The sequence below is a fragment of the Mus pahari genome, chromosome 10 (assembly GCF_900095145.1).
Source record: "Mus pahari chromosome 10, PAHARI_EIJ_v1.1, whole genome shotgun sequence".
NCBI lineage: Eukaryota > Metazoa > Chordata > Mammalia > Rodentia > Muridae > Mus > Mus pahari.
The window spans coordinates 19,810,208-19,823,926 of NC_034599.1; the positions used below are offsets into that span (position 1 = coordinate 19,810,208).

Here is a 13,719-nt window from a genome sequence, read left to right on the forward strand (position 1 = left end):
TGGGTATATGCCCAGGAGTGGTATTGCTGAATCCTTCCAATTTTCTGAGGAACTGCCAGACTGATCTCCAGAGTGGTTGTACCAGCTTGCAATCCCACCAGTAAGAGAGGATTATTTCTCTTCCTCCACATCCTTACCAGCATCTGCTGTCACCTGAGTTTTTGATCTTAGCCATTCTGACTGGTGTGAGTTAGCATCTCATGGTTGTTTTGATTTGCATTTTCCTAATGACTAAGGATGTTGAATATTTTACTCTGAGGTAGTGTCTGTCTTTGTCACTGAGGTGGGTTTCCTGTATGCAACAATTTGTTGGGTCCTGTTTAAATAATCAGTCTGTTAGTCTTTTTATTTGGGATTTGAGTCCATTGATATTAAGAGATAGTAAGGAAAAGTAATTGTTTCTTCATGTCATTTTTGTTGTTAGAGTTGAGATTTTGTTCATGTGACTATCTTCTTTTAGGTTTGTTTAAAGATTACTTTCTTGCTTTTTCTAGAGTGTAGTTTCCCTCCCTGTGTTGAAGTTTTCCCTTTATTATCTTTTGAAGGGCTGGATTTGTTCAAAGATATTGTGTACATTTGTTTTTGTCATGGAATATTTCATTTTCTCCATCTATGGTATTTGAGAATTTTGCTGGGTATAGTAGCCTGAGCTGGCCTTTTTGTTCTCCTAGGGTCTGTATGACATCTGCCCAGGATATTCTTTCTGACTTTTATAGTTTCTGATGAGAAGTCTGGTGTATTCTAAGAGATTTGCCTTTACATGTTACTTTATCTTTTTCCATTACTGCTTTTAGTATTCTTTCTTTGTTTTGTGCATTTGGTGTTTTGATTATTATGTGTCAGGAGGAATTTCGTTTTTGGTCCAAACTATTTGGAGTTCTGTANNCTTCTTGTATGTTCATTGGCATCTCTTTCTTTAGGTTAGGGAAGTTTTCTTCTATAATTTTATTGAAGATATTTACTGGCCCTTTATGTTAAAAATCTTCATTCTCATCTATACCTATTATCCTGAGGTTTGGTCTCCTCAGTGTGTCCTGGATTTCCTGTGTGTTTTGAGTTAGGATCTTTTTGCATTTTGCATTTTATTTGATTTTTGTGTCAATGTTTTCCATGGAATCTTCTGCACCTGAGATTCTCTCTTCTATCTCTTGTATTCTGTTAGTGATGCTTGCATCTATGGCTCCTGATTTCTTTCCTAGGACTTCTATCTCCAGAGTTGTCTCCTTTTGTGATTTCTTTATTGTTTCTCCTTCCACTTTTAGATCCTGGATGGTTTTTTCAATTCCTTAACCTGTTTAGTTGTGTTTTCCTGTAATTCTTTAAAGGATGTTTGTGTTTCCTCTTTAAGGGTTTCTATCTGTTTAGCTGTGTTCTCCTGTATTTCTTTAAGAGAGCTATTTATGTCTTTCTTAAAATCCTCACCAGCATCATGAGATATGATTTTAAATCCGAATCTTGCTTTTCCGGTGTGTTGGGGTATCTAGGACTTGCTGAGGTGAGAGTACTAGGTGCTGATGATGCCAAGTAGTCTTGGTTTCTGTTGGTGAGATTCTTGTGTTTGCCTTTCGCCATCTCGTAATCTCTGGTGTTAGATGTTCTTGCTATCTCTAGCTGGAGCTTGTTCCTCCTGTGAGTCTGTAAGCCTGTGTCAGCACTCTTGAGAGAACAGCTCTCTCCTGGGAATACCAGTGCACAGAAGTCTGTTTAACAGCCCCACCTCCTGGGTGCAGATGTAGTCCCCTAGGACCCTTCCCAGCTGCTCTGCAGATTCTGCAGCCTGTGTGCTCCTGAGTGGACCTGCATTAGAGAGTCACCAGAGAGAGAATATCGATCTCACCTGAGTCCCAGGGACAGACACTCGCTGGAGGCAAGCTCTCCTCTGGCAGGGAAGGTGCACAGAGGACTGAGCATCAGCTCCACCTCCTGAGTGCCCATGTGGGCTGTAGCAGCCTGTCCCAGCGGCTCTGCTGCTTCTCTTGTCTAAGCCTTTCATTTCTGGCTTCCTTCTCTTGGAATACTGTGTAGTTGGGTGGGGTTTTTTTTTTTTTTTTTTAGTTCTTTTTAAAAGATTTATATATTTATTTTGTGTATATGAGTATACTGTACACTGTAGTAGTCTTCAGATATAGCAGTAGAGAGCATTAGATCTCATTACAGATGGTTCTAAGTCACCATGTGGTTGCTGGAAATTGACCTCAGGACCTCCAGAAGAGCACCCAGTGCTCTTCACCACTGAGCCATCACTCCAGCCCCCAGAATACTGTGGTTTTGATACCATTAGATACTGTTTGTCCTGGTGAGATTACCTGTCAAGTTACTACATAGGAGCACTTGAGAAGACAACTTCAATTGAGGAATTGTGGAACACATCCAGTTGGTCTGTGGGCATGTATGTGGGGGATTGTCTTAATTGTTAATTGGTCTGACAGGACCCAGGCCAATGGAATAGCATCAATGGTATTGCAATTGGTATTCAGTTCTGTAACAAGTCTAGCTAAGAGGCTGGAGAAATGACACAAAGATTAAAAACACAAACTGCTCTGACAGAGGGCCCACAATTGCCTGTACTTCAGTTACGTGGAATCTAATGCCCCTTTCTAACCTCCATGAACACGGACAAATATGTGTCATCTATACACGCAGGAACATACAAACACGTTCACACACAATCTTTAAAAATATTAATACAAATCTAACTGAGCATAAGCCTGTGAGTCAGTTCTCAAGCAAATCCTCCACGGTACCTGCCATATGTCTCTCTGGTTGTGAAGTGAGATTCTGAAGGTAATAATGTGTCTAAGAACAAGCAGACCTGGCCTGAGGTTCATGAATTCCTGCCTTGACTTCCCTCATGAGCAACTGTGGCCTGGAATTATAAGCCAAATAAACCCTTTCCTCCCATCATGTGCTTTTGGTCTGGGTTTATTGCAAGAGCTGAAATTAGAGCATTTTATTTCCTCTAATTACTATTGCCCATTGCATCCCTAACTAGTATTTTATGGCATAGAAGCACCATAGTTTATTTATTGATTCTCCAACTACTGAGCATTCTAGGCACTTGCAGTCTTGGTGACAGTGTGTACCATCAGTATGAGAACTCATTAAACTAATTTAAGGCAGACATCAAGCAGTGATGTAGAGCAGATTGGTAAGTGATCTGTAACTTGAAAACAACCTCAAAATTACCTTCCAAAGTGACTGCATTTTTTCTACAATGTATGTGTATTCAAATTGCTCTTTATTTGCATAAACATATGGCATTAACACTCTTCATAATTTCTGTTATTTTAGTATTGATGTAGTTTATTCAATGGGTTGGGGAGCAGGGCGGGGGGGTATAAGGGACTTTCTGGATAATATCTGAATTATAAATGAAGAAAATATCTAATAAAACAAAAGAACAAAAAAATGTAAATACAAATGGAAAAAAAATACCTTCTTCGGTACATCTGTACCAAATTTGCCAAATTTAGTACTATTTCTTACATTTGAGGTAGGGGAATTTTTTTATCCTCTCCAATGTGTTAGACTTTAGAATATAAAACTGATCAATAATTACTTAATATATGGTACATATAAGCTACAGTCTGTTGCCAACTAATGCATGCATGTCCCTGTGGAGCAACAGTGAAACCAAAGCACATAGCTCTCTCCCCACAGCTGATCCTTACACTTTGCAGCTCACTCTTCTGCTCTACAAGGCCTTTCAAACATAACAGTACATAAATCTCCTTGTTCCTGGAGATTTGTATGCATTTCCCGGAATTCTTGCTTTCCTTCCATTTTTGTCTGGCTTATCTTCCTAAGTATAATTATGATCCACACTGTATGTATCAAGGGTTCATTCATTCCTATTGATGAATGCTACTACATTTTCTAAATACTCTAATAATGTGTTTTAGTAATTAATTCACTGGTTAGTAAATATTTTAACTATTTTTCAGTTAAGACTATAAAACAAAGCTGGTGTGAATAACTGCATGTAATTTTAAGTACAGATGAACACTTAATTTTTTAAGCTCTACTTTATGCTCGTGTGTGTGTGTGTGTGTGTGTGTGTGTGTTTGTGTGTGTGTGTGTGTGTGTGTTTGTGTGTGTGTTATGTGTGTTCTGGTGCCTGTGGAGGGCTGAGGAGGACATTATATCCCCTGGAGTTACAGGTGATTGTTAACCTAGGTGCTGAGAATCAAATTCAGGTCCATACCAGAGCAGAAAATGCTCTTTAACTCCTGAGCCATCTCTTCAGCTTCAATATATTCCTTCTTTAATTTTAAGCAAATATACAGAGTAGATGTCAGGTTTCTTAAGAAGCTTTACAATTCTGTCATTATATGGTTTGTACATTTTATTCCCACAACTGATATTAAGAGTAGTAGGTATGCCTTCATTTCAGCACCCCTTGGGACGGTCAGTTTCTTGTCAACTTTCAACGTTGTATTAGGTGATTTAAGGGTATCTCCTTGTGAGTTAAATGTACATTTTGTAAATGTAACATAAAGCATCTTTCTATATGATTTTTTACCATTCGTGTATTTCCTATTGTAGCATCTAAGTATTTTGTCTATTTTAGTTGAGTTGTTTTCTTATTGCAATTTAAGAGTTCTTTCTATATCTAAAGTCCTTTATTGTCTGTTGTGATATTTCCCACAGACTCTGATATGCTGTGTCCGTTTTTATTTGGTTCAAACATTTTATAATTTCCTTTTGTGATTTTATGTCTGATCTTTAATTGCATTATCTATAATGCAATTATTTAGATATTATCCAGGTAGCTTTCTTGTTATTAATTAATTCTAATTTAATTCCAGCCTGTTAAGGAATATAATTCCATCATTTTAAACACATAAACATTCAGATTTGTAATCTACTCGTCTATGTTGTATTAGGTTTGGAGAAGAATTGTGTGTGTGTGTGTCTATTAATTTTTATCAAAATATGAGATTCCTTTGTACATTTCAGTTGGATAGGTTGTTTTTGTTTAAAGTTGTATGTTCATTTTTATTTGGTTCAAACATTTAGAACCCCTTGTGATAAGTCTGCCTGCAGGAGGCCACTTAGACTTTACAGACCTGAACACCATCAGGTGACCCTCTCTTACAGGTAGAGTTTTGCTGACTATAGAATTCATGACTTCTTTATTCATGACTTTGCTTGTTCGTGCACCAGATAATTTGGCTCTTTCTCTTAAGAAGTTGGGTGTCCTTCACAGTGTGAGTCCTTTCCTCCTCTCTTCAAGGCATCCTCACTTGAGCTTTCTGATTGGCTGCATGTGCCTTGCCCTGGTTTTCGCAGGGTTTGCCCTTTGTGGACTTGTTGGACTTTGCAGAGGATTTCTGTTAGTGACTTTCTCCAACCTCAGAGACTTAGACAGCTCTTGGGGTGTTGTTTTCTATTACTTCTTTCCTTCTTTCCTGTGTTATCGTTGAGATCCCATGCTCTGCCTCAGCCATGGCCCTCATGGTCAGTTACTTAATTATACTCTCCAGATCTTGGCAACTTTTTCTTAGTAAATAATTTATATAAATCCTGCTTGTGTTAGTTGCTTTTACATGATCTACTTCAAATTCACTGATTTTTTTTTCTTGTATCGAATCAGATTTGCTGTTTAGAACTTTTTTTAAATGTTGCACCTAAACTCTAGAGTTTATCTCTAGTTCTAGAGTTCACCTCTAGAGCTCCCGAATGCAGTTGGTCTTGCTGCACAGAGATGGTGTATCTTTCCACTGACTCATGGCAGGTTCTACTTTAATTTTTGTGTTTCTAGAACAGAAGCCAGGACCCTGCACATGCCAGGTGAGTGCCGATCCTTGGAACTTTGTGGCTAGCTCTGTTCTTTTTATTATTAATTCTTTGAATATGGACTCTCTCTATCAGTGGTTCTCAACCTTCCTAATGCTGCGATCCTTAAATACAGTTCCTCTTGCTGTGATAACCCCCCCCCAAAATTATTTTGTTGCTACTTCATAACTGTAATTTTCTAGTTATGAGTTATAATGTAAATATCCGATATGTGACCCCTGTGAAAGGGTTACTTGATGCCCAAAGGGGTCACCACCTACACATTGAGAACCACTGCTCTAGAGAGAAGACATTATTTTGTATTTTAATTTTGGAAACACAAATCTCAAAATGTTTATGTTTTTACTTATATAATCTTTAGTTATGAGAAATTTGAAGCCTTATATTCAGTATAACTGATTAACAGTAGCAGATAACTATAATTCACTTATACTTTAGACATCTAATATAAACATTGCAAACATTGGAAAAATTATGGAACATACATTTATAATAGATATTTTAACCTGACTTAAGTATTTCATGATAAATTCCTGTGACAAAGCAATACCTTACTTCCTTAGTCTTTATATAGTTTATGCTTCCAGAGGAAAGTAAGTTCTAAAGGTCATATGAAAATTAAGATATTAAAATATATTATATATTATGAGAAGATAGTATAATTTAACTTCTCTAACTTGCAATGGTCATAGGTTAATGAGATATATCTAAAATACTAAGCATTATGTAGCAGCACTGTATCAGTAAAGAATGGAGGCATTTGAAGCTTTACAATATACTGTATTATATATAATATCTATATTCATTTTGCTTTACAATATGCTGTGTTATACATACTATTATCGATACTCACTTTGTTCTCACAACACACCATGCCTCTTCTAGAACATAATAATTCACATGTAATTTCAACAGCTTATTTCTCACTTCTACTGCAGATTTTCGACTATATGCAGAATAAACTATTTTTGTTCGAGCCCTTTAAATGTAAACAACAACAATTACAAGCCTATTTTAAGATAAATAATAGATTAAAGAAGATTTGCTAGCAAATTATACCCTAACCCTCAATGGATGGAAGATGGATATTGCCACAAATTATGCAATTGCTTTGAGAGATTAATTTTCATGTGTCTATTTCTATTTTCAACATATGAATTCTACAGCAGTTTGATGCCTGCTATAGCTAAGCCAAATATATAGATAATTTGTACTGGATGGCCAGATGATAATTCGCTTCATATACTCCACACACACAAAAAAATCTGTTAACAGAATATAATTCTGTCATGTAGAAGCTGAGGCTTGTGACAATATGAATCTTGATAGATAATTTCCTCTGTAGAAACTAAAAACAGACAAACTGCCAAGGGAATATTTAGCAGTGAGCATCCAGGATACATCCATGGATAGGAAAAGTACCATAGAAAAATTTGAAATGCCAGGATGGCCAATCAAATGTGGCATACTAGAAGGTATATTGGAGTTGTTACAAAATCCTGAATGAACTAAATGTTGTTTGGGATGTTTAATCACTACAACTAGACAGAAATTTTTGGATAAATCAAAATTACTTATTCTATCAATGTTCCAAATATTAAGAGAAAAAGATTCTTTTAACAAAGAAAGACTGATAAATCATTTTTAAATCCATACCTGCTGCACTGGGATGAAGACCTGAATTCAGGTCCCTTAAATCCAAAGCCAAAAATATCACCTCATGCCTGCAAACAGAGCAGGGGGGAGCAGGAGACATGCAGATCCCAGAAACTCTCTCGCCAGTCTAGCTGAATTCTATGTTAAGCAGACTTTGTCTCCACGAATAAGGTGGAGAGGAATCAGAAAATACATCCACCACTACCTCTGGTCCATAGACATGCACAAACACACACACACACACACACACACACACACACACACACTCACACAGAGGTAAACAGAAGTTTTAGTCATCAAAGGAAAGGTAGAATTTTCTCTTACTCATGTAGGAAGTTCCATAATTTTAAAAAAACATTTTATAGCAAATTCGATTTATTATTTTTAATCTTTATGTGGGGAAATCAACTACTCATTAACCATTGAAAAGATCTGCAATATTTAAAGCAGCCAAAGAAGCATATGAAGTTGAGAGAGAGGCTGGCCTAATGTGGTTGTGAATCAAATTTATTTAACCTCTTTTGACTTCTTTAGAGTTTTATGCTCTCTTTTGCTCTCTTTTGTGCTCTCTCTCTCTTCCTCCTGCCCCCTTCTGTATGTGTGGGGGTTGGGCAGTGGAGTGTGCACATCTCTCTGTCTCAGCATCTCTGTATGTATTGTCTCCCCCCACCATACACATCTAACCTCCATACACATAAACCATTTTTGTGAGTATGTGTGTGTGTGGTTCATGTATGTGCGTGTGTGTGTGTGTGTGTGTGTGTGTAAACGAGCATTTTCCTTTTTCTAAGTGCTACTATAAAGTAGTGAATATTCTATCCAGTGGGTGCAGTGGGCTGCTCACCTCAAGTCTGCGTCCTCATAGTGTGGGTGGTTCACAATTGGACGCAGTGTAGACAGCTTGATGCTTGCCATCGTAGGCATGGCACCTGCAAAGACGGCATCTGGGAAACATGATAACAATACTTAACAAAATATTTCCAAGAAAATAAGAAATTCAATGTGCCCCTAAAATCTCAATTCAAGTTAAGAAAAAAAAATAAAGATCTTACACAATGGCCCCTGAGGCAGATATCTTATTTATTCAATATGTATCCCTTGTCTTCTGGAATATTTAAACTTTGCTTCCCTGATGCTAGGAGCTATGCATATAATTTTAATTTTCATTTTACATTTAATTATTTAGTGTCTATGTGCATCCATGTGTGTGTGTGTGTGTGTGTGTGTGTGTGTGTAAATGCACACCATGAAGCATATGTAGAGTAAAGAAAACAACTGTTGGGAATTGAATCTCCTCTACCATATGATGTCTGGGAATCTAAATCAAGTCCTCAGGTTTGTAGCAGGTGCATTTACCCACTGAGCTATCTCACTGACACCGTGGACATGGCTTTTTTTAAATAGGGATCCAGTCACTTAGTTTGTAGGATAATTTAATGAATTTTGTGTGTGTTATTTTTTTTATTGTGTAAAAAAATAGGCTCAGAAGTAGCAAAGCTAATGGATCTGCCAGGACTATACCATTGAAACACTTATAAATTTACCTTAACTACTTCAATACTGCAGGTAGAAAACTCAACAAAGGGAAAAACATTCTGTCTTACTATGAACAATGTCAAAGCCTAGTGTCATGGTACAATTTTTCAAAGATTTGTTTTTGTTGTTGTTGTTGGTAGTGAGTTATAGTCACGTTGATTTGTTAGAAGAAAATGTTATCCTTCAGTATGTCAATATTTATAATTTAGGAACTGGCCAGATAGCTTTGTAGTCTATTGCAGAAGACTCAGGATTAGTTCCCTGCACGCACACAGAGGCTCACAACATCTTTACTGCCTCTCCAGTTCTTTAAATCATCCATTACTTGTTGTATACATTTTTGGAAGAATAAATTTGGCCATAGTTAATATTACATCAAAGTCAACTATATGGCCCAAAAGCCTAATTCTTGACATTTTAATATACTAAATGTTTATATAATTATTAAGATTTTTTAATAAAAATTGGTCAGAAACATATGGCATTTTATTTAGATCTATTGAAATAACTGTTTTTTTTTTCAAAATATAATTAAGCACTCTGAATGCAACTTCCTGAAAACATGTCAATCAATACTTAGGGCATAGAACAGTACAGAGAGTCAATTTTATCTTTCAGTGATGGAGAGGCATGATGCAACTACTAGCATCATGACAGTGTCATGGCAACTCAAAACTGAAGTATAATTCCTACCAAATGTGTATTTCTCCCAAATGACTGTCAAATAACATAATTAAAAGGCAAACTACTACAAGTTAGAATTGCACACACACACACACACACACACACACACACACACACACACACACACACACTTGCCTCTCACATACATGAACACACACAAATATATATACATATATGTGTATATATGTACATATATGTATATATATGTACATATATACACATATATGCATAGATGGAATTCTTAGCTATATGTGACAAACAAATATATACATATATGCTATATTATATATGCATAACAGCTCACCTGGCCTGGTGCTGTGTTTGATCCAATGTATGAGCTCTTCCTGAGGCAGGTTAGTAAATTCTCCCATTATGCTCCATTGGTTATGGAGATTTGCACAACCTTGTATTGACATCATTGTCAGAACGCCAAAGACAACATTCTCAAAATGAATTCTGCAAAAAAGCCAGCCAAAGAGCTGAAATAAAAAGACCATTTATTTACATTTCTTATATGAAGAGTACTATTGGATCAAAATTACATTCTCACCTTCCTGCTGAAACCAAAGTGGGTAATTATATCTCCGTACACAGACACATGGAATGTCTATCTGCTGCTTTCAAACAGCCAACATTCTGGAATTACTAGATATGTTACAAATAAATTTTCTGTGTTTTTGAAAGAATTGAGTGTCTTTCCAGTACTGACTTGCAGCCAGACAGTAGAATTAGTGAACTACTACTTGAAATATGCTAAACATTTGGCTGATTTTTATGATGGCTTGAATAACCAGAGGAAATCCACTATCATTTGACATGTATGTTCCTTTCAGAAAAAAATGACTGCTAAACTGTCAAAACACAGTAAGGTGCATTTAGATCTACTGAGTGTCTGTCTCATCTACATCGTTATCTAGCTAGCTTGTGTATCTATTAACTATACAGTAAGGAGTGCGAGAATAGAAAGAATTTTTTTTTAGGAATTCTTTATCCAAGCAGGACCACCACAAGCCTCTGCAGCACTGGAAATTTGCCATTTGGGAGTTTTGTGGGCCTGAAACACCTGCACAGACTTAAAGACTTATTTGTAGACATGATGGTAACAGCAGGAAGGAATACTCAATTCTTCTCTACAGAAACATCATTTATAGTCTATCAGAATTTTTCAAAGCCACTTTCTTGCTAACTGCGAATCATCAACTGGCATTTAAACTCTTTGAACACAGTTTGAAGCACTTGCTGCTTTCAGATTTTGGATGACTTAGCAAACTGCAGCAGCTCCAAGGCAGTTTCGTCAGTTGTTATAATAGTCCCTCAACAAAGGTGACGTACCTGTCGTGAGCAGATCAGAGAAGCCATAATGCACATGTGGGGGGTCAGGAACAGCTTCAACCGCATGATTAAGATGGCAAGACCTGTGAATGCCAGCAACTGCAAGGTGTGGAAAATCAACTGCAAGACACAAAGCAATTCATCCATGTTTAAATTAACAGACAAAAATAAAATGTTTCTTATACAGGAGGGCAGAACTCTCCCAGCATAGCATTAAGCATGTTAATACATGCATCCATCCATTCAACTGTGATTTAACAATATAATCATCTGTGCAAGGAACTGATCTGAGTGCTACACACAGAACCCTGAGGCCCTCACGAGGCCCACACCTTAGTGCATTTAGTTAGAAGGGGGCACTGGGAGGCCTCTGTACATAAATAAGTTGCAATAGATTAGACAGTGACAAGAACAATGGAGAAGAAAATGGAGAAGAGGAATGAGGCCAGCAGCACAGATGTGCGAAAGGCACTGCCTTAAGGATGGTGATATCTGGGAAAGGCTTTGAACAAGGAAGGGAGGAAGACAAGGGGACAAAAACAAAAAGCTTCAGATACACACGTGCACTTCAGTTAAGAGAAATCATAGTAGCACACAAGCCAGACAGGGTTTAAAGTAGAATTGTCTAAGGATTTGTACTAATCCATCCTCTATCCTAGTTGAACAAATCTGAGAGTTCCATGGGGCAAAGATTTTAAATGAAATTTTTCCTAATTGAGATATTCATAAAACACAAACGTCCACTAGAAAAATGTGCAGTGGATGTGGCAATAATCAATGAAACCAAGTGTGTTGACAGCTAAATATTTATACTCTAATTTACTGATATTCAACTACATTACAGATATGTGGCATTTACGTTTACCAAAAGGCAAATACTCAGCTTGTACTTTAAAATGAAATGAAAATAAAACCACTGAAATACTAAAATTTTCTGTAATTCCAAACTATCAGTATGCTAGAGAACAGTCAGTTACTTTGACTTTGTCTTTCTAGGGCCATATTGAAGAAATGATCAAAGCGCATTGGGGGACATTTTAATAACCCCCAAAGGAAACACAGTTGATGACCAACAAAAAAAAGAACAAGTAACAAATACCTGACCATAAAAAGATAATTAATGGAATGGAAAGAGTTTTAGGGTACACACTTGTATAGTCACAGAACAATAGTGTATAAAATAAATGGATAAATAAAAATTTTAAAACCATGTATTTATACATAAGGTGTAAGGAGGAAGTTATGAAACAACCTCCTCTTAAAAAAAAAAAGAGTAAATAGGTCACTTCTGATAATTTTCCTGCATTTTTTGAGTTGGCTTTCAAATTCTTATTACTAGTCATTTTGAGACCAGACAGGAGAAGGAAGGCCAGGCAGAAATGATTACCACTGCCCCAAATTCAAGCTGCACTGATGCACATCAGCAGGAGGGCTGCACATTCACAAACTATACTTCAAGTGGGATTTAATACATAAGTCTACCAAGAAAGAGAGCTTTTACCTCACCGTCGTCAAGAAGCTGTTTTCTGGAAGAAAATAAAAATGACCTATTTACTGAATATCCATTACAACATCCTAAGAGTAACATCATTTATTTTCTTTTTGGATTTTAAATTTTTGATTCTTTCTAGACTGTGTAAAGTACAAAATTTAAAGCACTATATATGCCAGTAAAATTACAAAGTTTCAAAGGCACAATTCACCATCATTCTACTTATGGTATATGAAAAAGCTGATCTTTGATTAAGTTAGAATATGTTTTACTGATCCCTGAAGACACCTGTTTATGTATTTAAGCTATGTACTATAAATAAAGTGTTCCCAATGATTTCTGTTGGACTTTTGGCTTGTTTTAATTTTCACAATTACAAACTACATGAATATTTTATATATAACTTGCTAAACATCTCTAAGATATATAGTTATTTTATTTCCTGAAAAGCATCTCTAACTATTTGAATACATATAGTAATGTATAGTGTTCTAAATATTGCACTGCCAATAGAATATGAATAGTATATAAATAATTTCATGTTCATGGAGTTTATAGTAATCCAATACTCAAGTAAAAATGTCTATTCTATTCCTCTACAGAAAAGACTGTGCTTTATTAAGGCTTTACAGGAAGGAACATTCTAGGAAAGACAAGTTAGATTGTGACTAGCGGGAATTCACATCTGTAGGTTTTTTTAAGTGGGTATAGATGGTCTGCTGGAAGGTAGTAGCATCAAACTTCTCTGATTACTTCATATGTTCTTTTCTACCTATGCAGCCAGGGAATGGAGCCATCTCTTTATCTTGAACTCTTTCAATCACAAGAACCGTGCAGGTAACAAAAGACCGACCTAGCATCTATGGAATTATTTTATATTCATCAGGAGCCATCCAACTTGTGTGAACAAACCTAGTAGCCAGTTTATTATATGAACAAACAAAATACAAGTACCACAAAAAGGAATTACAGAGATAAATAAGCAAAACTCATGACCTCCCCAGAAACATTAATTCAGTAGATATAGGACAGTGTTAAATGCGACAGTTGAATGCTTTCCCTCAGAGACATTTGAGAAGACATCACTTTTTTTGTTGTTGTTAAAACGTGTGCCCTGCTTTTTTTGAGATTATTATTATTATTATTATTATTATTATTATTATTATTTTCTTTATTTACATTTCAAATGCTATCCCAAAAGTTCCCTATTCCCCCCCCCC

General features: G+C 36.3%; 1 protein-coding gene across 1 annotated transcript in view; it reads right to left on the minus strand.

Annotated features, from left to right (window-relative positions):
• Nucleotides 1–13,719, minus strand: part of LOC110328713 (probable C-mannosyltransferase DPY19L2) — a 155,651-nt gene that overhangs the window by 4,598 nt on the left and 137,334 nt on the right. Inside the window, exons 17-21 of the mRNA XM_021208137.1 lie at nt 12,509–12,533; nt 11,008–11,127; nt 9,980–10,154; nt 8,300–8,399; nt 6,653–6,778 (exon numbers count right to left, since the gene is read on the minus strand). Of these exons, the coding sequence (XP_021063796.1) occupies nt 6,653–6,778; nt 8,300–8,399; nt 9,980–10,154; nt 11,008–11,127; nt 12,509–12,533 (546 nt within the window). The remainder of the gene's footprint in view (nt 1–6,652; nt 6,779–8,299; nt 8,400–9,979; nt 10,155–11,007; nt 11,128–12,508; nt 12,534–13,719) is intronic.